This window comes from Saimiri boliviensis, chromosome 11 (genome assembly GCF_048565385.1).
Source record: "Saimiri boliviensis isolate mSaiBol1 chromosome 11, mSaiBol1.pri, whole genome shotgun sequence".
In the NCBI taxonomy this organism is placed as follows: Eukaryota; Metazoa; Chordata; class Mammalia; order Primates; family Cebidae; genus Saimiri; species Saimiri boliviensis.
In genome coordinates this window covers 42,829,570-42,854,498 of record NC_133459.1, presented here as the reverse complement: position 1 = coordinate 42,854,498, position 24,929 = coordinate 42,829,570, and the positions used below count along the sequence as shown (strand labels likewise).

The window sequence follows — 24,929 nt, the reverse complement described above, 5'->3', positions numbered from 1 at the left end:
GCGGGCTGCTTGCTGGGGTCCTTCGGCTGTGTTACAAGTGGAGCACAGGCAGTGAAGACGCCATCCACCCTGGGCAGCTTTCCTGAGCCTTGGGGGACTAACTCCCAATGAATCCTTGATTGCTGTTCCTTGCTTCCTGTTAGTAATAAACCTATTTTATTTAACTTGCTGTGTGTATGTGTGTCATTGGATCTCAGTGGACTCAGACAAGCTGATAACCAGTGCACAGTGAACCTGCCTTACGGTGGGGATGCTGAGTCCTTGACATCCTTTCAGAAAACTGCTGTGTACCAAGTCTGGTGAGCTCCCTTACCCATCTTTCTATCTATCTTCTAGAATTAATGACTACCCTGAATTTTGTATATATAAATTCCTTTGATGCATTTATTAAAAATGCAGGTATTCAAAGATAATTTATAGGTTGTTTATTTTGAACTTCATAAAGATTATGCTAAGATACAGTCTTCTGGAACTTGTTTTCACCACAACGTTATATCTCTAAGATTTCATCCATGTTGTTACTAAGACCAATGAAAATAATCCATCACAACCCCAAACAAAACTTCTCTACATTGTCAACACACCAGGGTGGGGGCGGGGAGTGAGAAACCAAAGGAAGATGAGGATGCACTGGAGTCTTCCATGAAGTACAACTACAAAAAGAAAACAGTACAGCTGTTCCTCATTATTCAGATCTACTCTGCTGGATCATGAATTTTTAGACTAAAGGAGTTTTTATTCCATTAACCTAAATATGAAAAATAGTGACATGTTCTCAACCCATCCAAAAACCCCAACCATTTCCTCAAATTTCACTACAACCCTTACATAATAATAAACTCGGCCAGGCGTGGTGACTCACGCCTGCGATCCCAGCACTTTGGGAGGCCAAGGCAGGCAGATCACCTGAGGTCAGGAGTTCAAGACCAGCCTGACCAACATGGAGAAACTCCATCTCTACTAAAAACACAAAATTAGCTGGGCGTGGTGGTGCACACCTATAGTCCCAGCTACTCGGAAGGCTGAGGCAGGAGAATCACTTGAACCCGGGAGGTAGAAGTTGTGGTGAGCTGAGATTGTGCCATTGCACTCCAGCCTGGGCAACTAGAGTGAAATTCCATCTCAAAAAAAGAGAAAACTTAATAAATACATTAGTAGACATGGTAGTACACAGGATACAAAGACACCATGCAGTACTGGATGCCAGTTACATGCTCCTGATTGCATCAGCCTGAGTTCAATCAAGAGAGACAGCATACAGTGTTTTAGGGGCACATGTTCTCAGGATCTCCTGAAGGCTGTGTCACAGGACGAAAAAGAGAGAGAGAGAGAGAGAGAGAGAGAGAGACGGCACACAGTGTTTTAAACAAGGGAAGTTTAATATAAAGAATTTTAAAAGGACCTGGTGTAGGGGCTCACACATGTAATCCCAACAGTTTGGGAGGCTGAGGCAAGCAGATCACTTGGGGTCAAGAGTTCAAGACCAGCCTGGCCAACGTGGTGAAGCTCCGTCTCTACTAAAAATGCAAATACTGGCCAGGTGTGGTGGTGTGCGTCTGTAGTCCCAGCTACTTGGGAGGCCAAGGTATGAGAACCGCTTGAACCCAGGAGGCAGAGGCTTCAGTAAGCCATGACTGTGCCATTGCCCTCCAGCCTGGGCACTAAAGTGAGACTCTGTCTCAAAAAAAAAAACAAAAAAACAAAAAAAAAACCTAAGAGTAAATATAAAATGTAAGAGGACACAACCCTAGGGCTGAGAGTTCTCAAGCAAGGACAAACTTGGAAAATGAGCTCTAAGACTGGAGTTTGGATCTCACTGGAGAAGGTATAGCTGCAGACCGTGAGTGCTGGAGAAGTTTGCTAGTTAGGAGTCACTGGGGAAGCAGAGCTGGTCAGCAGTTACTGGTCAAGCAGGAAGCAACTCTCTAGGGTGCAGGTGAGCTGTGGACAGGAGGCAAGGGTGTAGGAGGGAGTGGAGGTGCTGGTGTGGGCAGGAGGCATGGAAAACTGTCCATGTTGGAAGGCTCATGTGTAGGACTTCCATCAGGAGGGTGGGAGAAATTGTAGGAAAAGAACAGAAACCCTGGAAGGCCGGAGGAGAGTCCTGCAAAAGCCTCAGAAGAGGATCTGGCTGAAGGCAGCCAGATTCTCTTATCCAGTGCCTGAAAGCTTAAGTTAGATAATTAAAGGGTGTAAAGAAACTGATCTAGATAAGTTAGTTTACTTATGCCTCGGAACCTGGCCTTTAGCCATCTGTAAGACTGCCTTCTCTGGGGGGCAACCATACAAATTATCCACAAGTATGTTGACTCAAAGCCGTTGCCATTAAATCTATACTGAACGAATACCTGCAGTGCCAGCTGGTGAGGGCTGCGGCTGCTGACTGTTTACAGCACCCTCCCTGGTGTCTGTGAGTGGCCCGGACCCCTAGCCTACGCTTTCACTGGATATCTGTATCTGAGGGCATTTGTTCATCCATTGCTGGGTCAGGGACTGCAGGTTGGACCCGACAGCCATGGTGTTGGGAGGGTCAAGGACACTGGTGTGGGTGAGAGGCCTAAAGTATGCAGTATCTGTATTGAGGGGGCTGCAGGAAGGTGGTCACCAGGCTGGGCTGAGATTGTAAAGTTAATAAATAGGTGAAAATGGTGAATGACTGCACAAACAGAGCAATGAAATTAAATTGAAAGTCCATAAATAGACACAAGCACATATGGAAGTATATAATAAAAGTGACATCTCAAAACACTGTAGCAAAGATGAACTTTAAGAAATTGTGCTGGGGGCTGGGTACAGTGGCTCATGCCTGTAATCCTAGCACTTTGAAAGGCCGAGGCAGATCACTTGAGACCAGGAGTTCAAGACCAACCTGGCCAACATGGTGAAACCTTGTCTCTACTAAAAATACAACAATTAGCCTGGTGTGGTGGCACGGGTCTGTAATCCCAGCTACTTGGGAGGCTGAGGCACAAGAACCTCTTGAATGTGGGAGGCAGACGTTACAGTGAGCCAAGATCGCACCACTGCACTTCAGCCTAGATGACAGAGCAAGATTCTGTCAAGAAAAAGAAAGAAAGGGCCGGGCGCGGTGGCTCACGCCTGTAATCCCAGCACTTTGGGAGGCCAAGGCGGGTAGATCAAAAGGTCAAGAGAGCGAGACCATCCTGGTCAACATGGTGAAACCCCATCTCTACTAAAAATACAAAAAATTAGCTGGGCATGGTGGCGCGTGCCTGTAATCCCAGCTACTCAGGAGGCTGAGGCAGGAGAATTGCCTGAACCCAGGAGGCGGAGGTTGCGGTGAGCTGAGATCACGCCACTGTGACGCAAATCCAGATGCGACAACAACAAAAATAGTAAAGTTAAATGCATGATACTATGAAAATGAGAATCTTTCCAACGGCAAGAAAAAAAAAATCAAAACACAACTGGTGGCCAGGCACAGTGGTTCATGCCTGTAATCCCAGCACGTTGGGAGGCCAAGGTGGGCGGATCATGAGGTCAGGAGATTGAGATCATTTTGGTCAACATGGTGAAACCCCATCTCTAACAAAAAGCAAAAAAATAGCTGGGCGTGATGATGCCCACCTGTTGTCCCAGCTACTCGGGAGGCTGAGAAAGGGGAATCACTTGAACCTGGGAGGCAAACGTGGCAGTGAGCCAAGGTCACACCACTGCACTCCAGCCTGGCAACAGAGCTGTCTCAAAAATAAATAAAATCAATCAAATAAAAATTAGCTGGCCATGGTGGTGGGCGCCTCTAATCCCAGCTACTCGAGAGGCTGAGGCAAGAGAATTGCTTGAACCCAGGAGGCAGAGGATGCAGTAAGCAGAGATGGTGCCACTGCACTCCAGCCTGGGCGACAGACCAAGACTCAGCCTCAAAAAAAAAAAAAAAAAAAGGCAACTGGCAAATTTAAAAACTGAGGAGAAAAAAAACAACAAAACTCAGTAGAAAAAAATGGGAAAAAATTTTAAACAGAAAATTCACCAAAAAAAAGGCCTTAAGTAAAATACGCCCCATTATCATTCACAATTTGAAAAGTACAAATTAAAAATTACAATGAAAGAGTGGTGTCAATGAAAATAGTGGCATAAGAATTTCTAAAAATTCAGGCCGGGCGCGGTGGCTCAAGCCTGTAATCCCAGCACTTTGGGAGGCCGAGGCGCGTGGATCACGAGGTCAAGAGATCGAGACCATCCTGGTCAACATGGTGAAACCCCGTCTCTACTAAAATACAAAAAATTAGCTGGGCATGGTGGCGCGTGCCTGTAATCCCAGCTACTCAGGAAGCTGAGGCAGGAGAATTACCTGAACCCAGGAGGCGGAGGTTGCGGTGAGCTGAGATCGCGCCATTGCACTCCAGCCTGGGTAACAAGAGCGAAACTCCGTCTCAAAAAAAAAAAAAAAAAGAAAGCTATTTCATTTGTAATAGCATCAAAAATAAAATTAGGAATACATTAACAAAAGAAGCACAAGATTTATACACCAAAATTATAAAACACTGAAAAGGTTGGTTTTTTTTTTTTGAGACAGGGTGTCTCTATCGCCCAGGTTGGAATGCAATAGCATGATCACTGCACCTCCCACCTCAGTACCCCCAAGTAGCTGGGACTACAGGCATGTGCCACCACACTTCGCTAATTTTTTAAAAATTTTTGGTAGAGACGGGGATCTCATTATGTTGCCCAGGCTGTTCTTGAACCTGGGGTCAGGGGATCCTCCCACCTCAGCTTCACAAAGTGTTGGGATTACAGGCATGAGCCACTGCACCTGGCCAAAAGATATTTTTTTTTTTTTTTTGAGACGGAGTTTCACTCTTGTTACCCAGGCTGGAGTGCAATGACTCGATCTCGGCTCACCGCAACCTCCGCCTCCTGGGTTCAGGCAATTCTCCTGCCTCAGCCTCCTGAGTAGCTGGGATTACAGGCACGCGCCACCATGCCCAGCTAATTTTTATTTTTAGTAGAGATGGGGTTTCACCATGTTGACCAGGATGGGCTTGATCTCTTGACCTCATGATCCACCCACCTCGGCCTCCCAAAGTGCTGGGATTACAGGCTTGAGCCACCACGCCCGGCCACCAAAAGATATTTTTTAAGACCTAAATACATGGAAAAATATTTATTTATTTATTTATTTTATTTTGAGACAGAGTCTCCTTCTGTTGCCCAGGCTTGAGTGCAATGGCATGATCTTGACTCACTGCAACTTCCACCTCCCGGGTTCAAGCTATTCCTGTGCATCAGCCTCCCGAGTAGCTGGGATTACAGGCATGCACCACCACGCCTGGCTAATTTTTGTATTTTTTAGTGGAGACAATGTTTTACCATGTTGGCCAAGCTGGTCTCAAACTCTTACCCTCAAGTGATTCACCCACGTTGGCCTCCCAAAGTGCTGGGATTACAGGCATGAGCCACTGTGCCCAGCTGTGGAAAGACTTTCTGTGCTCATGGATTGGAAGACAATGTTGTTAAGATGGCAGTACTCTCCAAATTCATCTATGGAGTCAATGTAATCCCATTTAAAATCACAGCTGGCCGCTCAGGAGGCTGAGGCAGGAAGATCGCTTGAGGCCAGGAGTTCAAGACAAGTCTGGGAAACATAGTGAGACGATATCTCTACAACAATTGAAAAAACAAAAAACAAAACAAAACAAAAAAGCTTAGCCAGGTATGGTGATACACACCTGTAGTCCCAGCTCCTCGAAAGGCTGAGGCAGGAGGAACACTTGAGCCCAGGAGTTCAAGGCTGCAGTGAGCCGTGATCATGCCACTCCGCTCCAACCTGGGGGACAAAGTAAGACCTGACTCAAAAAAATGAAAACAAACAAACAAACAACCAAACAAACAAAAACACCCACCTGGTTTATTTTGCCGATTTTTTTTTTTTTTTTGAGATGGAGTCTTACTCTGTCAATCTGCAGGCCTGAGTGCAGTGGTGTGATCTCAGCTCACTGCAACGTCTACCCGCCAGATTCAAGCGATTCTCATGTCTCAATCTCCCGAGTAGCAGGGATTACAGGCACCTGCCCAGGTAATTTTTGTATCTTTAGTAGAGACGAGGTTTCACTACTTTGGCCAGGATGGTCTCGAACTCCTGATCTTAAGTGATCCACCTGTCTCGGTCTCAAACTCCTGACCTCAAGTGATCCCAAAGTGCTGGGATTATAGGCATGAGCCATCACACCTGACCCTATTTTGCTGAATTTTGACAAGCTGATTCTAAAGTTTATGTGGAAATACAAGTCAGTGGAAAAAACAAACTCTGTTTCTCCTACTAGACTCCCTTTTTAATTTTTTCCCACTCCCACTCCCTCCGTTTCTCGTACTAGGCTCTCACAACACACTTCTGACACCAGGTGTGTGAGGATTTTCCCCCACACTCAAGCAAGCAATTAATTCTGCACCAGACACCAACTGAATATCCTTCAACTCAATTCAATTCTGAAGCTACCTGGAGATTATGTGAGATCCCCCAGGTTGAGGACTCAGGCCCAAAAACTGACCCCAACTTCCTATGCCAACTGCGAGCCTCACATTGTTTTACCTGTGCTCTAACCGGCTATAAGTCAGAGTTCCCACAGCCTCCTCCTTCGGCCGATTGATTTGATAGAAGGCTCGCAGAACTCAAAGCCGGGCACAGTGGCTCACACCTGTAATCCCAGCACTTTGGGAGGCATAGGTGGGTAGATCACCTGAGGTTAGGAGTTCAAGACCAGCCTGGCCAACATGATGAAACTGCATTTCTACTAAAAAATACAAAAATCAGCCAGGCATGGTGGTGGGCACCTGTAATCCCAGCTATTCAGGAGGTTGAGGCCAGAGAATCGCTTGAACCTGGGAGGCTGAGGTTTCAGTGAGCTGAGATCTCACTATTGCACTGTGGGAAACAAGAGCTAAACTCCATGTTTAAAAAATAAAAAAAAGAAAAAAAAAAAAGAACTCAAGGAAACACTTACTTTTACTGGATTATAAAAGGATATTACAAGCCAGGCACAGTGGCTCACGCCTGTAATCCCAGCACTTTGGGCGACAGAGCAAGACTCCATCTCAAAAAATAATAATAATAATTCTGGCCAGGTGTGGCGGTTCATGCCTGTAATCCCACACCTCTGCTTTGTGAAGACCTTTCATTCTCCACACCCTACCTCCCTTTGGCTACGCTACAATGATTCTTCCTCCTCACCAAAACTGTCCCATTAGATCCTCCACCGTTTTACTCCTAGTCACTGAGTCACTTCACTTACATTCTTGGTCACTTGAACTCATTCCTCTAAGAATTCGTCCCTTGCCTATGTCAAACTCCACATTTCTGAAAACTTTCACCTCCCTAGCCCACCCCAGCCGCCCGCTTCTGTAGTTGTATCCGGGATTTTGCCATCAGTTGAAACTGTCCTACCTTCAAAAGCACCTATTCAACATCCAGTCTCCATCACCATCCCTCATCTTTCCAACCTCATTCGGTTGTTCCGAATACACCAGTTATCTGGCTTCATCGGAGCCTCCAACCCATTGGCAACTCCATGCGGTCCCAATTCCTCAGCCCCCTCTGGACATTCCATCCCCATCTCTCTTAGATTCTATAGTCCATTATTTCTCCTAACCTCCCTTGTGCCTTTGTCCTGCTGTTACATGCACCTGAAAAACCTCAATGCTTGCTGACTCTGATCAACTACTTTCTCTACTACACAAGTGACTGTTGCCACCGGAGAAAGTCCCACAGCAGGGTAGATTAGCACTTCTGTAAATACATTGTCACCAAACTCAGCCAGGCTCTCAATCTTGTGCAACCTACTGTTTCTCTAGTTAGCTCACAACCCATTAGTGAGTCGAGAACCACTCTGAGCTGGGTGAAGCGGCTCACACCTGGGTGAAGTGGCACACATCCCAGCACTTTGAGAGGCTGAGTGATCCACTTTGAGTGGATCACTTGAGGCCAGGAGTTCAAGACCAGCCTGGCAAAAAATAGTGAAACCCCATTTCCATTAAAAATACAAAAAATTAGCTGGGCATGGTGGTGCCTGCCTGTAATCCCAGCTACTCATGAGGCTGAGGAATGAGAATCATTTGAACCTGGGAGAGGGAGGCTACGGTGAGCTGAGATCGCCCCACTGCACTCTAGCCCAGGCAACTAAGTGAGACTCTCTCTCAAAAAAAAAAAAGAAAAAGAAAAAGAAAAAAAAAGAACCACTCTGAAAAATGTCTCAGCTAATGTTTTATTTTTATTTTTGAGACAGGGACTTGATTTGTCACCCAGGCTGGAGTACAGTTGCACAATCTCAACTCACTGCAATCTCTGCTTCCCAGGCTCAAACAATCCTCCCACTTCAACCCACCAAGTAGCTGGGATTACAAGCATGTCCTGCTGTGCCCGGCTAATTTTTGTATTTTTTTATAGAGACAGTTTCCCCATGTTTTCACTCACCAGACTGCAAAGATATACACAGAGCAACAGGCAAAATTCTCAGGATGTTACATTAGTACTGGGGCAACTAGCCCTAGAAAAGCAGCAGCTCTGTCTAGCTTTAAAAAAGCTTCAAAAAGTAGGCCTCAAAGGGATTCAAGTAAATTCAAGCTGGGGGGGTGGGGGGAAAGTCGATACTATTTAAAGGGAGAAAACAAAATCCAGCAACCAACAATGTAAATTCACAATGTCTGGTATCCAGTGCGGACAAAAAAAAAAAAAAAACAGGCCAATTTCTGGGAGAAAAAAAAACTCAGTTGATAGATCCCCAAATGACCAAATATTAAGGAACTAGCATCTAAGGATGCTAAAACAGCCATTATAAATATGCTTTTAAATACATTGTAAATTCAGTGGTTCATGTGCAGGTTTCTTATCTAGGTAAACTCATGTCACTAGGGTTTATTGTACAGATTATTTCATCTCCCAGGTCTTAAGCCCAGTACCTATTATTTTTCCTGATCCTCTGCCTCCTCCTATCCTCACCCCAGTGTGTGTTGTTCCCTTCTGTGTGTCCATATGTTCTCATAATTTAGCTCCCACTTGTAAGTGAGAACATGCGGTATTTGGTTTTCTGTTCTCGCATTCGTTTGCTAAGGATAATAGCCTCCAGCTCCATTCACGTTCCTGAAAAGGACATGGCCTCATTCTTTTTTACGACTGGATAGTACTTCATGGTGTATCTGTATCACATTTTCTACCATTGATGGCTATCTTGGGTTGATTCCATGTCTGTTATTGTGAATAGTACTGCAATAAACATATGTGTGCATGTGTCTTTACGAAAGAACGATCTCTACTCCTTTGGGTATCTACCTAGTAATGGGATTGTTGGGTCAAATGGTAGTTCTGTTTTTAGGTCTTTGAGGAATTGCCACACTGCTTTCCACAATGGTTGAACTAATTTACTCTCACCAGCAGTGTATAAGATTTTCTTCCCAACCTTGCCGGCATCTTTTTTTTTCTTTGTTGTTTTTTTTTTTTAAATAAAGATAGGGGTCTCATTATGTTGGTTGGTTTGGTCCTGAACTCTTGGCCTCAAGCAATCCTCCCATCTCACCCTACCAAAGTGCTAGGATTACAGGTGTGACCTACTGCACCTGGCCTATTTTTTTTTTCTTTTTAAATCTTTTTTATATTTTTTTGTTTCAGAAAGAATGGCCTATTTTTGACTTTTCAGTGAGCCATTCTGACTGGTGTGAGATGGCATCTCATTGTGGTTTTGATTTGAAAAACAGGAAATGCCTCATAAATTTGCATGTCATCCTTGCATAGGGGCCATGCTAACCTTGTCTGGATCATTTCAATTTTAGTGTATGTATTGCTGAAGGGAGCACCAAATATATTTTTCATGACCAAGAAGATAGAGGAAAAACATGAGCATAAAGGGAAAAATGGAAGATTAAAAATGATCCAGATGGAATGTCTAGAGATGAAAAATACATCTAAAATGAAAAATATACTGAATGGAATAGCAGATTAGATGCTACAGAAGAAAAGATTAAGGAACCTTAATAAGACATCTAAAATGAAGCAGGGAAAGAAAAGACTGAGGCTGGGCACGGCGGCTCATGCCTAGAACCCTAGAACTTTGGGAGACTGAGGTGGATGCATCACCTGAGGTCAGGAGTTCGAGAGCAGCCTGGCCCACAGAATAAAACCCCGTCCCTACTAAAAATACAAAAATTAGCCAGCATGGTGGTATACCTGTAGTCCCAGCTACTTGGGAGGCTGAGGCATGAGAATCACTCGAACCTGGGAGACAGAAGTTGCAGTGAGCCAAGATTGTGCCACTGCACTCCAACGTGGGCGACAGAACAAGACTCAGTCTCAAAAAAGAAAAAAAAAACAAAAAACAAAAAAACAAAACAGAAAAGAAAAAGCCTGAAAAAAGTGAACAGGGCGTCAGTGATCTGAGGAACAATATCAAATGGTCCATCGTATAGGCAGACTGTGTGTCAGAAATAGAAGATGGAAGAGAACCCCAAAATTTGACAAAACAGTGGCCAAATATTTCTAAATTTTATTAAGACTATAACCATTTAGATTGAAAAAGTTTAATAAATCCCAAACAGAACAAAGGTAAGTTGAAAACCATACAAAACCAATCACTATATTTAAGAAGAGATACATTATATGATAAAAACAATAAATAGCTAAGGCAAGATTAATCAAAATTCAGTATAGTGGTTACCTCTGCAGAGAAGGATGGAGAACTCAAAGCTTTAAATGTACTAGTAAATTATTTTTTCTCCTTTTAAATTCATTATTTATAGAGACAAGGTCTCGCTGGTCTCAAACTCCTGGCCTCGAGTCATCCTCCACAGGATTCAGAATCTAGTAGAGAGTTCACGGGTCTTTTTTGTTTGGAGACGGAGTCTCACTCAGTCACCCAGGCTGGAGTGCAGTGGTGCAATCTTAGCTCACTGCAGCCTCCGCCTCCCAGGTTCAAGCGATTATTCGTCTCAGCCTCCCGAGTAGCTGAGATTAGAGGCACCCACCATCATGCCTGGCTAATTTTTGTACTTTTTGTAGAGATGGGACTTCACCATGTTGGCCAGGCTGGTCTCAAACCTCTAACCTCAAGTGATCCACCTGCCTCGGTCTCCCAAAGTGCTGGGATTACAGGCGTGAGCCACGGCGCCCGGCCCACTTTGTGCATTTCTGGTAACATCCCTCCTCCACTAGACTGTGACCTCCACAAGAGCAGGAGCCTGTTTGTCCATGGTTACAGTGCACATCATACACCCTTCATCACTCTGATGCTCTCCACATCCACTTCCTGGTGAAAATGCTAGATCAAAAACAGACCTCTCATCTTACATTCCAGCAAGAAGCAATTTGGTCTGCTGACCCTACCCACGAGGCTGTGTGTGAGCCAGGTGGGCTGGGGGACAGAGACCACCTCCAGCCCAGTGAATCCAAGATGGCCTGCTCCGTGGAAGTGATCAGGTACCCTGGAAGAAACGAAAGAGACTGAGTACCCAAGACCTCAAACTGGGGCTCGTGAATGGTCATAAATGAGCCCCTTCTGCCCCTGTTGTTTTAATCATGTCCACTCCCCTCACTTGGGAGCTTGGGTGGGGGCACCTGGATGTCCATCCCAGTTATACTGAGGTCACTAGTAACACAGATCAAGGTAGTGAAGTAGTGCAGGGTCAGGGTAGGGGTGGGAGGCCAGGGGCAGGCACAGCCAAGGCTGTGTGGCTTCCCCAGAGGCCCAGATAAGCTTGAGCCTGCAGAGGTCCAGCTGCTCTCCTTGGCAGCACTGGGCACATCCATAAATGTTTTCTATGAGCTTTCTGCTCTACAGAGGCAGGTTGCCTTCATGCACCTCTGATTCCTTACTGTCTATGCCAGTTGCCAGAAGATAGAGACATGTCCAGTGGTCTATGTCCAAGAAATGGGAGGTACAGCTAACCCCCATGAGTCCTTCGGGTCTGATGGAGGCACCTCCAAGGGAAGTCTTTCTTCTCTGACACATCGTTTAGTTATCTCCTTACTCCTCGCCATGGGTCTCCACAGCCTTGGTGCGTTCAGTATTGAAGGCTCCAAAAACATTTGCTGAATGAATGTAGAAGTTCAAGACTGCCTCTCCTCTGAGCAGTTGTGAGGTCCAGTGTTCTCTGCCTGGAATCCTCTTCCTTCTTCATTCACCTGTTTAGTTTATTTCAGAATTTGAGTGATAACTATGTGTTACACTCTTACTGGACCCAGGGGTTACCTCCTCCAGAAAGCCTTTCCGACGCTCCCATTTAGGGACTCCTCTTCCCCACGGCCACTGTACTGAGGTGGACCTCTGAGCCCCCAGATCAAGACAGTCTCTTGAACACAGAAACCAGCTCTGTTTCACCTTTCCGTGCTCGGCACACCAGCCTGGGTTCAGGAAACACCCATAGAAGGCACCGTCTTCTTAGGGAAGAGACCACCTCTGGTTGGGATTCTAGCTCTACGCTTGATAGCTTGGCCAAGATCCTTTCTCTTTATCAGTTTGCTGGAGTAAAATGGCCTGCTGAGTCTAGATATGAGATTCTGCGCCTGTCTTAGATCTTCCTTTCCTTCCTAGCCCTCAGTCACCTGGAAAACAGAGCCTGAAAACAAGAACTAGGAATTAGTGTTTTATTTGGAGAGGTGCAAACCCAAGACTTTGGAAATGAGAACATGGAAGAAAGGCAGAATGGGAAGTAATGCGAGGTGATGTGTTAGCAGGCCAGGGACTGCTTCCTGACAAGCCTTGCGGAGGACACAGCAGTCGTGTCCACCAGCTACTTGGGAGGTCTCCCCATTGATGGTACTGTTTTGGAGAAGTGGTGCCATGCAACAATTTATGAACGGGAGAGGAAAAGGGGGAATTTATCTGCCTGAGTCTCACCTGTCTCCTACTAGTCATATTTCATCCCATAGATATTAACTCCCAGCCTGACACCATGGCTTATGCCTGTAGTCCCAGCATTTTGGGAGGCTGAGGCAGGTAGATCACTTGAGGCCGGGAGTTTGAGATCAGCCTGGCCAACATGGTGAAATCCCATCTCTACAAAAAATACAAAAATAAACCAGGTATGGTGGCACGTGCCTGTAATCCCAGCTACTCGGGAGGCTGAGGCAGAAGAATCACTTGAACCTGGGAGGCAGAGGTTGCAGTGAGCTGAGATCGCACCACTGCACTCCACCCTGGGTGACACAGCAAGACTGTCTCAAATAAACAAGTTTCCACACACTTCTAAGTTTGCTAGCGGCAACTTGGGATCCAGATCCCATGCCCTGTGCTAGGCCACTCCATCCAAGTGTGTGAAGTGGTGGGAAGAAACAGAAACTCTGGGTACGTGGCCAGTGAGTACCAGGGAGAATCTGATGTTTTACATGTGCCATGTCCAATATAGTCCAAAACTGGTTTTTTCATTTTCTGGAAGAAGAAACAAGGCATAGTGATCCGAGACCTTTCCCAAGGTCACATGGCTATTCAGTGGCAAATTCAGGATTGGAAAATAATCTGGCTCTGGAAATTGGATTTTATGTAGCAGGCAAGGGAGTCACTAAAGGGTTTTAAGCTGGGGAGCAACAAGAAATAAAGAGCTTTTTTGTTTGTTTGTTTTGTTTTTGAGATGGAGTCTTGCTCTGTCATCCAGGCTGGAGTCAGTGGCGCGATCTTGGCTCACTGCAATCTCTGCCTCCTAGGTTCAAGCGATTCTCCTGCCTCAGCCTCCTGAGTAGCCGGGATTACAGGTGTGAGCCGCTGCCCTCTGGTCAATAAAGAAGTTTTTTTTACCCCCCAAGACGGAGTTTCACTCTTGCTGCCCAGGGGAGAAGGTTAGACAGCAGAGGCAGGCAGGAGCTGTGCAGAAAAGCCAAAATGAGGAGACTGACCTAAGGACCAGGAGCAGGAGCACCGTCATGCTCCCCATTGTTGGCTTGTGGGTCTGAGGGTCCCAGCCGATGAGTCTTCTGGTGTTGCCTAAGATGGTCGGATCGCATGAACTCTCTGTTGCACTGATCACATTTATATGGTCGATATCTGGTGTGTACCCGAAAATGTCGTCTAAGCTCGTCAGAACGGAAGAAAGACCACTGACAACCTTCCCATTGGCACGAATAGGGCCTCTCACCTGGGAATGACAAGGGAGAAATGGAGTTTAGAATAGATTTAGGAAGGGGTCTGACTCTATGAGGCAGAGCAGTCCAGGCTGAGGATTCAAAAGGGAAGGTCCAGGGAACCAGGGAGGGGCAATGTACTCAGGAGTGCCAGCCCAGGTATCTTGGGACAGTCCTCCCGGATGGCAAGTCAGGGGGCCAGTCTAGCTTAGCTCCAAACTTGGAAGATGAAAGACTCATCCCAAACAATTACCCACCAGTGGTCCAGGACAAATGTAAAGCCCAGAGACTCCTCCATCCCCATCCCACCTGACACCTCCTTCACCTGTGTGCTTGCGCTGGTGGCTCACGAGGTGGGAGCGTTTGGTATAAGCTTTTCCACAGTTTTCGTAGTTGCAGCGGTAAGGCCTGGCCTCTGAGGATTCCCCTCTCCCAGTCCTTTCCTGAGGCCTGGAGTCCTGCTCTGTTGCCTGTGGAGCAGGTGTGGGCTGCTTCGGTAGGAATGGGCCTTCGTGGGAGTCTGGCTGACTCACAAGAGAGTTCTGAGATCCTAAACCCAGGAGTGACTGGGACTCAGCTGGGGGCATCCCAAGGTCATGGGTGTCTTGTTGGGGCAACATCTGAGCCACAGAGAGGAGCACCGCCTGGGCCTCCGTGGGAGGCATGGTTGAGGCCAATGCTGTTTCATCAGAAGGTGCTGTCAAGAGGCCAGGGTAAGGCATGGTAGGGCCCCCAGCATGGGACATCATTGGGATTCCAGTGGAAGCCGAGACTGGCAGCCCACTGGGGTGCATGCTTAGATTGCCACTGAAGGCTCCAGCCACTCCTGGAATATTGGGCTCAACTGTAGGCATTATCTGAGGCTCATTGAACATCGTTGTCTCTTGCTGAGGGGGAGACACTCCTTGACTGTAAATCACCGGGGAAGGAGGGAGACTCGCTTGGGGGCAGTAGCTCACACCATGCTCAGGCAGTACCATGCTAAACGGGGGCCCCTCTTCATCCACATTGTGCCCCGGCACCTCCACAGACACCAAGGGGGGCCCCAGCATCCCTGTGCTGTGAGGAAAGTGCTGAACGCTTGGTAGGCCATGCTTCCAAGAGGGGTGCACTCCAGAGCTTCCAGTAGATGAAGCCACGTTCAAGGTGGGCGCTGAGCTCTCGTTATCCTTGGGGAGAGAGACAATCAGGTGATTTTTACCCTTGCTCAAATTCCAGTTCCATATGTTCCTCCTCTTCATCCCCAGACCCCAACCTAATCCAGCCCTCTATCTCCATCTCTTGCTTGAATTCTCCTGCCTCCAACCGTTTTCCAGCTTGGCCTTTCTAACAGGTCCGGCTGATACAGGCCCCAAGAAAGCCTAAATGTAACTCATGCCACTTTCCCTCAGACATGTTTTTTGCTTTTTATTACATGCAAAGCAACAAAGAGAGCAAATAAAACATCCCATAACCTACACCTTCAACAAAACTCTGAGAAAATCTTCAAACGCTAAATATCGAGGCGGAGTTTTGCTCTTGGTGCCCAGGCTGGAGTGCAGTGGTGTGATCTCGGCTCACACAACCTCCACCTCCAGGTTCAAGCGATTCTCCTGTCGTAGCCTCCCAAGTAGCTGGGATTACAGGCATGCAGCACCACACCCGGCTGATTTTGTATTTTTAGTAGGAACAGCTTTCTCCATGTTAGTTAGGCTGGTCTCAAACTCACATCAGGTGATCTGCCTGCCTTGGCCTCCCAAAGTGCTAGGATTACAGGCGTGAGCCACTGCACCCGGCCCAAACTCCAAATTATACATAAAAGGGATGGGGGTTGTCCAGAAGTTAGGGGCAATACCTCTTGATGACTTGCATGAAGGGTAAGAAAGAGATTGGCAGTAGAAGGTCTTAAAGTAGGATAAGAGCCAAGAATCTTTTTTTTGTTGTTTTTTTTTTTGAGACGGAGTTTCGCTCTTGCTACCCAGGCTGGAGTGCAATGGCGCGATCTCAGCTCACCGCAACCTCCGCCTCCTGGGTTCAGGCAATTCTCCTGCCTCAGCCTCCTGAGTAGCTGGGATTACAGGCACGCACCACCATGCCCAGCTAATTTTCGTATTTTTTTTTTAGGAGAGACTGGGTTTCACCATGTTGACCAGGATGGTCTCGATCTCTTGACCTTGTGATCCACTCGCCTCGGCCTCCCAAAGTGCTGGGATTACAGGCTTGAGCCACCGTGCCCGGCCTAGAATCATCTTTTTAAAGACTGTCAGTAGGCCAGGTGCAGTGGCTCACAACTGTGTAATCCCAGCACTTTGAAAGGCCAAAGCAGGTGGATTGATTGAGCTCAGAAGTTTCAAAGGAAAAAAAAATCAGCTGGGTGTGGTGGCTCGTGCCTGTAGTCCCAGCTACTTGGGAGGCTGAAGTGGGAGAATCACTTGAGCCCAGGAGGCATAGGTTGCAGCGAGCTGAGATGGGGCCATTGCACTCCAGTCTGTGCTGACAGAGACCCTGTCTCAAAAAAACCAAGCAACAACAACAAAAGTACCCAGCTGGGCACAGTGGCTAACGCCTATAATCCCAACAATTTGGGAGGCCAAGGCAGGTAGATCATGAGGTCAGGAGTTCAAGACCAGCCTGGCCAAGATGGTGAAATCCCATCTCTACTAAAAATACGAAACTTAGCTGGGCATGGTGGTGCATGCCTGTAGTCCCAGCAACTCAGGAGACTGAGGCAGAAAATTGCTTGAACCCAGGAGGCAGAGGTTGCAGTGAGCTGAGATCACGCCACTGCACTCCGGCCTGGCAACAGAGTGAGACTGTCTCAAAAAAACAAAACAAAACAAAACAAAACAAAATAAAAACCAAAGTATCCATAAGATACTAAACTATCAAGACAAATTGAAGATTGCAATTTTTTCAAAAAATATCACCAGAAAATTGTTGTACAAATCAAGGGTAAATGTAACAACATTCAAACACAAGAAAGAAGAAAGAAAGAGAGAGAGAGAAGGGAGGGAGGGAAGAAGGGAGAGAAGGGAAAGAAAGAAAGCGAGAGAAAGAGAGAAAGAAAGAAAGAAAGAAAGAAAGTGAGAGAAAAGGAAAGAAAGAGAGAAAGAAAGAGAAAAGGAAAGAGAGAGAAAGAGAAAGAAGAGAGAGAGAAAAAGAAAGAGGCCCGGTGCAGTGGCTCATGCCTGTAATCCCAACACCCAGCACTTTGGGAGGCCGAAGTTGAGTGGATCACTGAGGTCAGGAGTTCAAGACCATCCTGGCCAACACGGTGAAACCCCGTCTCTACTAAAAATACAAAAATTAGCTGGGCGTAGTGGCACACGCCTGCAGCCCCAGCTACTCAGGAGGCTGAGGCAGGAGAAACGCTTGAAACTGCGGAGGTTGCAGTGAGCTGAGATTGCACCACTGCACTCCAGCTTGGGCAGCAGAGTGAGACTTCATCAAAAAAAGAAAGAAAAGGAAAGAGGAAAGGAAGGGAAGGGAAGGGAAGAGGAAGAGGAAGGAAGGAAAGAAGGCAAAACTTAAAAGCAATTACAACTTTTGCAGCAAAGTTACAGGAACATCACAGGTCAGAAACAGGGAAATTCAAAGAAGTTACATCCAGACAACAGGATAGGAATTATATTCGAGAGTAAGGGAATGGGGCAAAGGTAAGAAAGGTGCACTGGAGGGGCTTCTATTTCTTGACCTGACTGATAGTCTCACAGGTTTTTACTTTATAAGAGTTCATTACTTTGTGGAAGCTGCACTTATATTCACTTTTCTGTTTGAGTGCTATTTTTAGTAATATGGTTTAAAATAAGAGTTGCTGGGCACAGTGACTCATGCCTATGATCCTAGCTCTTTGGGAGGCCCAGGTGGGAGGATCGCTTGAGGCCAGACCTGAGCAACATAGTGAATCCTCACCTCTACAAAGAAAAAAAAAGGGATGGTAGCATACACCTGTGGTCCCAGCCACTCAAGAGGCTGAAACGGAAACGATCACTTGAGCCTGGGAGGTCAAAGCTGCAGGGAGCTGTGATCACATCACTGAAGTCCAGCCTGGGTGACAGTCTCAAAAAAATAATAATAATGCTAAATTTAAATAGGAAATATTCTATACAAATTCACAATGTGTGTGTATATATATGTATATATATACATATTCTAACTCTGCCCATTAGAAATTGTGACTCTAATAACAATGCATGGTGGCTTATACCTGTAATCCCAGCACTTTGGGAGGCCAAGGCGGGTGGATCACAAGGTCAAGAGATCAAGACCATCCTGGCCAACGTGGTGAAACCCCGTTTCTACTAAAAATACAAAAATTAGCTGTGCATGGTGGCGCATGCCTGTAGTCTCAGCTGCTCAGGAGGCTGAGGCAGGAGAATCACTTGAACCAGGAAGGCAGAGGTTGCTGTGAGCCAAGATTGTGCCACTGCACTCCAGCCTGGTGACAGAGTGAGACTCGGGTCTCAAAAAAATAAAATAACAATGTGTGCCTCTAGAGCCTAGACTTGTCTCTAATTCTATTCCTTGCTAAAAGTTAGACCAAGAATTTCCTGACTCCAAGACTGAGAAAAAAAATGGAAGGTTGAAGGGAGCCTGGTTCATTTTGTGCCAGAAAATAAGGGAGCTTTCAAAGATTAGGACTGGGTCAAAGGAGACAGGAAGTGATATCAAGGAAGATGGCAGGGTAGGAGACCAGGACCCCGTATCCCCAGCATGATAACTATCGCACTGGCAGCATTTGTCGGCTGTAAGTTGTTTGGAACAATGCAGGGTATTAAAGGCTTGTAACTCCCAAGGGAAGGCTTTGAGAGTAAGTTGTAGTTAATTTTGATCAACCTAAACTCTTAGGTAGGTAATGGCTACCCATATACACCCTATGTTCCTGGAGCAACTTGCACGCAGCTTGCAGGAGCCAGAGTAGGCAATAAAAACCTTGTCCTCCAACTATTGGGGATCTATGTCCTGATTGTTATTTGCTGTTTCTGATTATGAGGTGCAGATAGAGGTAGGCAGCCATTGTTGCAACTCAGCCCCCAATGTTACAACTCCCTCCCTTTCCCACTCAAGAGACTTCCAAATATGAATACAAACATCCAAGAGGCTCAATACAATTCAAGTAAGATAAACTCACAGACCCATACCAAGAAACATTATAATAAAACTGTTGAAAGCCCAAGACAAAGAGAGAATCTTGAAAATATCAAGAAGTGACTCATCACTTATAGGGGATCCCAAAACCTTGGAAACTAAAAGAACACAAGTTGATATATTCAAAGTGCTAAAGGAAAAACATAAAACTATCAAGCAACCTATATCTGGCAAAACTGTCTTTCCAAAATGAGGAAGAAATTAGACATTCCCAGATAAACAAAAGCTGAGAGGTCATTACCACTAGACATGCCCTGCAAGAAATGCTAATGGCAGTCCCTCAGGTTGAAATGAAACGACGCTAGGCAGTAGCTGGAAGCCATGTGAAGAAATCTGTCATAAGAAAAATTTCTCGTAAGGGTAAATATATGGACTATTGTAAAAGTGAGTATTATTATAACTTTGATTGATAACTCCGCGTTTTGTTTCCTCCATGATTTAAAAGTGCATTAAAGGCCAGGCGCGGTGGCTCAAGCCTGTAATCCCAGCACTTTGGGAGGCCGCGGCGGGTGGATCACGAGGTTGAGATTGAGACCATCCTGGTCAACATGGTGAAACCCCGCCTCTACTAAAAATACAAAAAATTAGCTGGGCATGGTGGCGTGTGCCTGTAATCCCAGCTACTCAGGAGGCTGAGGCAGGAGAATTGCCTGAACCCAGGAGGCGGAGGTTGCTGTGAGCCGAGATCACGCCATTGCACTCCAGCCTGGGTAACAAGAGCTAAAACTCCATCTCAAAAAAAAAAAAGTGCATTAAAATTTATACTTTTATTTTTTGACATACGATGCATACAAATGCAATTTTGTGAGATCAGTCACTGAAAAGAGGTGGGAATTGAGCTATACAGAAGCAGTTTATATGTGCTGTTGAAGTTAATCTGGTATAAATTCAAATTAGAATAACTAGGATGTCAAATGTAATCCTCAGGCAACCACAAAGAAAATAGCTAGAGAAGAATATATACAAAAGGAGCCAGGCACAGTGGCTCACGCCTGTAATCCCGGCACTTTGGGAGGCTGAGGTGAGTGGATCACTTAAGGTCAGGAGTTTGAGACCAGCCTGGCCAACAAGGTGAAACACCATCTACTAAAAATACAAAAATTAGCTGAGTGAAGTCACAGCTTCTTGGGAGGCAAGAGAATCACTTGAACCAGGAGGCGGAGATTGCAGTCAGCTGAGATGGAGCCATTACACGCCAGCCTGGGCGACAGAGGGAGACTACGCTCAAAAAAATAAAGAATATTTACAAAAGGAAATTGTGTTATAAGGAAATGTAAGTTTCACTGCCAAAAAACGATCAATTGAACAAAAAGACAATGCTAGAAATGAGGAACAAAATGGCAGAATTAAATCCTTCCTTGCCAGTAAAATACTTTGGAAAGTAAATGAATAATACTTTCCAAAAGACAAATTGGCAGAATGGATTAAAAACATGATCCAAATAAATGCTGTGTATATATTTAGATCCAAACACCACAATAAACCAACTAGATCTAACAGACACACACAGAAACACTCTACTCAACAGTAGAATACACATTCTTTGAAAGTGCCCATGGGCCATTCTTTAGAAAACCATACAGTACTTCCTACTTTTACAGAAGAATACAAATTAGGTCTTGACAGATTTAAAGAAAAAGACAAGTTTTCTCTTGCCGGTTTTAGAAAAAAAGCAAAAAAACAAAACAAAACAAAAAAAAAAACCAAAAAAACCGTATCGTACAAAGTATCTTCCCTGACCCACAATCAGATAAACTAGAAAACTTACAAATCTGTAGAAATTAAACAGCATTCTCTGAAACAATCAATGGGTCAAATAAAAAGAAAAGTACAACAGAAACTAGAAAATACTTAGAGACCAATAAAAAGGAAAACATAACTACCAAAACCTATGGGATGCAGCAAAAGCAGTGATAAGGGGAAAATCTACTGGTTTAAATGCTTACAATAAAAAAGAATATACCTGTAATACCAGCACTTTGGGAGGCCAAGGCGGGTGGATCACAAGGTCAGAAATTCAAGACCAGCCTGGCCAAGATGGTGAAACCCCATCTCTACAAAAAAATATAAAATTTAGCCAGGCATGGTATCAGGTGCCTACAGAATCCCTGCTACACCGGAGGCTGAGGCAGAGATTTGCTTGAACCTTGGAGACAGAGGTTGCAGTGAGCCAAGATCATACCACTGTACTCTAGCCTGGGCAATAGAGCGAGACTCCATCTCAAAAAAAAAAAAATTGAAAATAGCCAGGTGTGGCGGCAAGTGTCTGTAGTCCGAGCTACTCCAGAGGCTGAGGTGTGAGTAGTAAATCACAGCTCATTTTGGGCTGGCATGCAGTGGTATCATCATGGCTCACTGCAGCCTCAAGTGACAAAAGCCCAGCTATTATCCAAACTTTGAACACTGCTAATTGAAGTGAATAAATTAAGCATTTATTCTGTCTCTCCAAGAAAAAAATCATTTCAAAATTACCAAATGACTACAGTTAAAACCTACTTCCTACTTTACAGAAGAATACAAACTAATAAACGTAGAATGAATGGTGGAATTAGAAAATTTATTTTGCTGCCAGATGCAATGGCTCTCGCCTTTAATCCCAGCTACTGGGGAGGCTGAGGCACAAAAATCGCTTGAACATGGGAGGCAGAGGTTACAGTGAGCCGAGATCACACTACTGCACTCCAGCCTGGGGACAGAGAGGGACTGTCTCAAAAAAAAAAAGGAAAATAAAATTTATTTTGCAACCCCTAAGGAAATTTGATTGAGGAAAAATTTAAACTTGGTGTTAAAGCCAGTAGGTGACCCTGGCCAGGCACGGTGGCTCATGTCTATAATCCCAGCACTTTGGGAGGTCGAGGCTGATGAATCATGAGGTTAGGAGATCAAGATCATTCTGGCCAACATGGTGAAACCCCCGTCTCTCTACTAAAATACAAAAAATTATCCAGGCATGATGGATGGTGCATGCCTATAGTCCCAGCTACTCAGGAGGCTGAGGCAGGGGAATTGCTTGAACCCAGGAGGCAGAGGTTGCAGTGAGCTGAGATTGCACCACTGCACTACAGCCTGGCAACAGCAAGATTCCATGTCAAAAAAAAAAACAAAAACAAAAACCAGATGAATGGCTGGTAGAGTACTGGACATTGAATACATACAAAGCAGAATCACACAGATTCCTTTCTGACCACAGGGTAAACTTTAATAGCTGAATTAGGCTTTTCACTACCTTAATACAAGTATCACCAAATTTGGGTAGCCAGATATGTCTCCTGATATAATGCAAGATGAAGCCTACCGTACACATGAGGCACTCTTGCCAAAAATCTTGAATCCAATTAAGCTGTAAGATCTAATCCTAATTAAAGGTAATACAAGTGATAGAAGATAAAGCTAAATTATATCATGAGGAAGCAATCTGATATCTCCAAAAGGAACATCCTGTAACACAAAAGTTAGCATCATGAAAAACCAAATCCCAATCATGAAAAAATAAAACTATTTTTTCTAACTTCAGAGACTCAAGGGACATAATCACCAGATGCAGATGCAGTGTGTGGTCTTAAATTCTGGTTTGGACAAACCAGATACAAAGTACATTTAGGAACAGCTAGGATTTAAAGGATTTATCAGCTGGGTGAGGCAGCTCATGCCTGTAATCCCAGTACTTTGAGAGGCTGAGGCGGGTGGATCACTTGAGGGCAGGAGCTAGAGATCAGCCTGACCAACACAGCAAAACACCTCTACTAAAAATACAAAAAATTAACTGGGCGGAGTGGCACACACCTGTAATCTCAGATACTTGGGAGGCTGAGGCATGAGAACCGCTTGAACCTGAGAAGTAGAGGTTGCAGTGAGCCCAGATCACACCACTGCACCCCAGCCTGGACAAGAGCCGAGACCCTGGCTCTCTCTATATAATATATGATATATTAAATATATTAATTATTAATATATTAAATAATAAAAATAATGTATCTAATTTTGATAGGTTTGATTATGTGGTTTTGGCTATAGATGAAATGATCTTTTTTTAAAAAAAAAAACCCTAGAAGAGTTGGGAAGATCTTGTTTTGTTTTGTTTTTAATTTAATTTTTTTTTTTTTGAGACAGAGTTTCGCTCTTGTTACCCAGGCTGGAGTGCAATGGCGGGATCTCGGCTCACCGCAACCTCCGCCTCCTGGGTTCAGGCAATTCTCCTGCCTCAGCCTCCTGAGTAGCTGGGATTACAGGCACGTGCCACCATGCCCAGCTAATTTTTTTGTATTTTTAGTAGAGACGGGGTTTCACCATGTTGACCAGGATGGTCTCGATCTCTTGACCTCGTGATCCACCCGCCTCGGCCTCCCAAAGTGCTGGGATTACAGGCTTGAGCCACCACGCCCGGCCTTTATTTTTAATTTAATTAATTTTAGAGACACCTTCGGTCACAAAAGCTTTCTAACTATTGCCCTTGAATCCAGCCCACATGCACCAGGTCACTCCTTTGAAAATGCAAATCTAATCGAGCCAGATCATGTTTAAACTCATCAATGGCTTCCTACTGTTCTTGGAATAAGCAAGCCCTGAATGACCTTAGTGGTGTCTCTGGACGCTCCCCCACCTCCCCACCCCTCCCCCCATCACTGTCTAGACACTGGTCTTTTAGTTCCTCCTAAGAGGAAGCAGACAGCCTCTGGTCTCAGACCTGGAAAACCTTCACTTGGCCAGTTCTGTTCTCTAGTCCCAGACCAGATTCTCAGCTGTCTTCTAAGCTCCCAAATCAGGTGAAACACCTCTGGTATCTGTTCCCATGCGCCCATGACTTCTCCTTCTTGTATGCTGTACATTTCCAATTTATTTATTTATATTCTTTAGAGACGGGGTTTCACCATGTTTGGCAGGCTGGTCTTGAACTCCTAACCTCAAGTGATCCACCCTCCTCGGCCTCCCAAAGTGCTGGGACTACAGGAGTGAGCGCCTGGCCTCGGCTAATGATTTATTAATAAAATTATATATATATATTTGTTTCATGGTAAATTCATCATCATATTCCAAGGGTCCGGCAAAAGCTTTCCACTTAGTAGGGCTCCAATTAACATTTTTGGTTTTTTTTCCTGGGCGTTTTCTGCTCACTTCCTAACCTGATCTTTGCTGTTCTGCGTACTCACGTCCCCCGCCAGAAAGTTGCCTGGGACCTTCTTACCCTCCACACGCCCGACACGAGCTCTACTGCTGAGCGAACATTATTGGAATAAACGACGTATGATATTTACACCTCAATCTTCCAACCCTCCCTTTCCACCCTTCCCTTTGCAACCCCTCCCCTCGGGTTTCTGCTTCCCTGGCCTCCCCTCTCCTCCACTGCCTCCCCGCCCCGCCGACCCTCCCCGGCCAGCCTGGGGCTGACACCTGACTCACCGGGGCGGCCTCGTGCGCCGCCTGCCACCGGCTCAGCTCCCGAGTCTCCTGCTCCATGTCGGCCTGCGCGCGGCTGTACATGAAGACTTGGTGGGGTCTATGCTCTCTGCTGAACAGACGGGGAACCTGCCACCACGGCGTCTCAAACGGGTATCCGGACATCACCACGCCACAATCACCTTCTATTTACCTATTTACAGCTGCGCCAGGGGGCGGAGTCAACCCCACCGATCCCTCCCTGCGCCGACCCCGCCCTGCCCCAGGCCGCCCAAGGGCCCTCAGTAAGCCCCCACCGAGGCAGCGTCACTGACAGCCACCGTAGGCCTTGACCGCTTCTTAAAGGAATTTT

At 45.7% G+C, this 24,929-nt stretch overlaps 1 protein-coding gene and 1 non-coding gene across 2 annotated transcripts; both read right to left on the bottom strand.

Annotated features, from left to right (window-relative positions):
• Positions 1–9,697: 9,697 nt before the first annotated feature.
• On the bottom strand, positions 9,698–9,804 carry LOC120366159 (U6 spliceosomal RNA). The gene has a single exon (XR_005580907.1). It is a non-coding gene; the product is annotated as a U6 spliceosomal RNA (small nuclear RNA).
• A 4,027-nt stretch (positions 9,805–13,831) lies between these two features.
• On the bottom strand, positions 13,832–24,661 carry LOC101038063 (KLF transcription factor 17). Its single transcript, XM_003945158.4, has 3 exons — positions 24,581–24,661; positions 14,382–15,225; positions 13,832–14,070 (listed from the first exon to the last, which is right to left on the bottom strand). Exons 1-3 carry the CDS (start codon positions 24,659–24,661, stop codon positions 13,832–13,834), a joined length of 1,164 nt encoding a protein of 387 aa, XP_003945207.3.
• Positions 24,662–24,929: the final 268 nt, after the last annotated feature.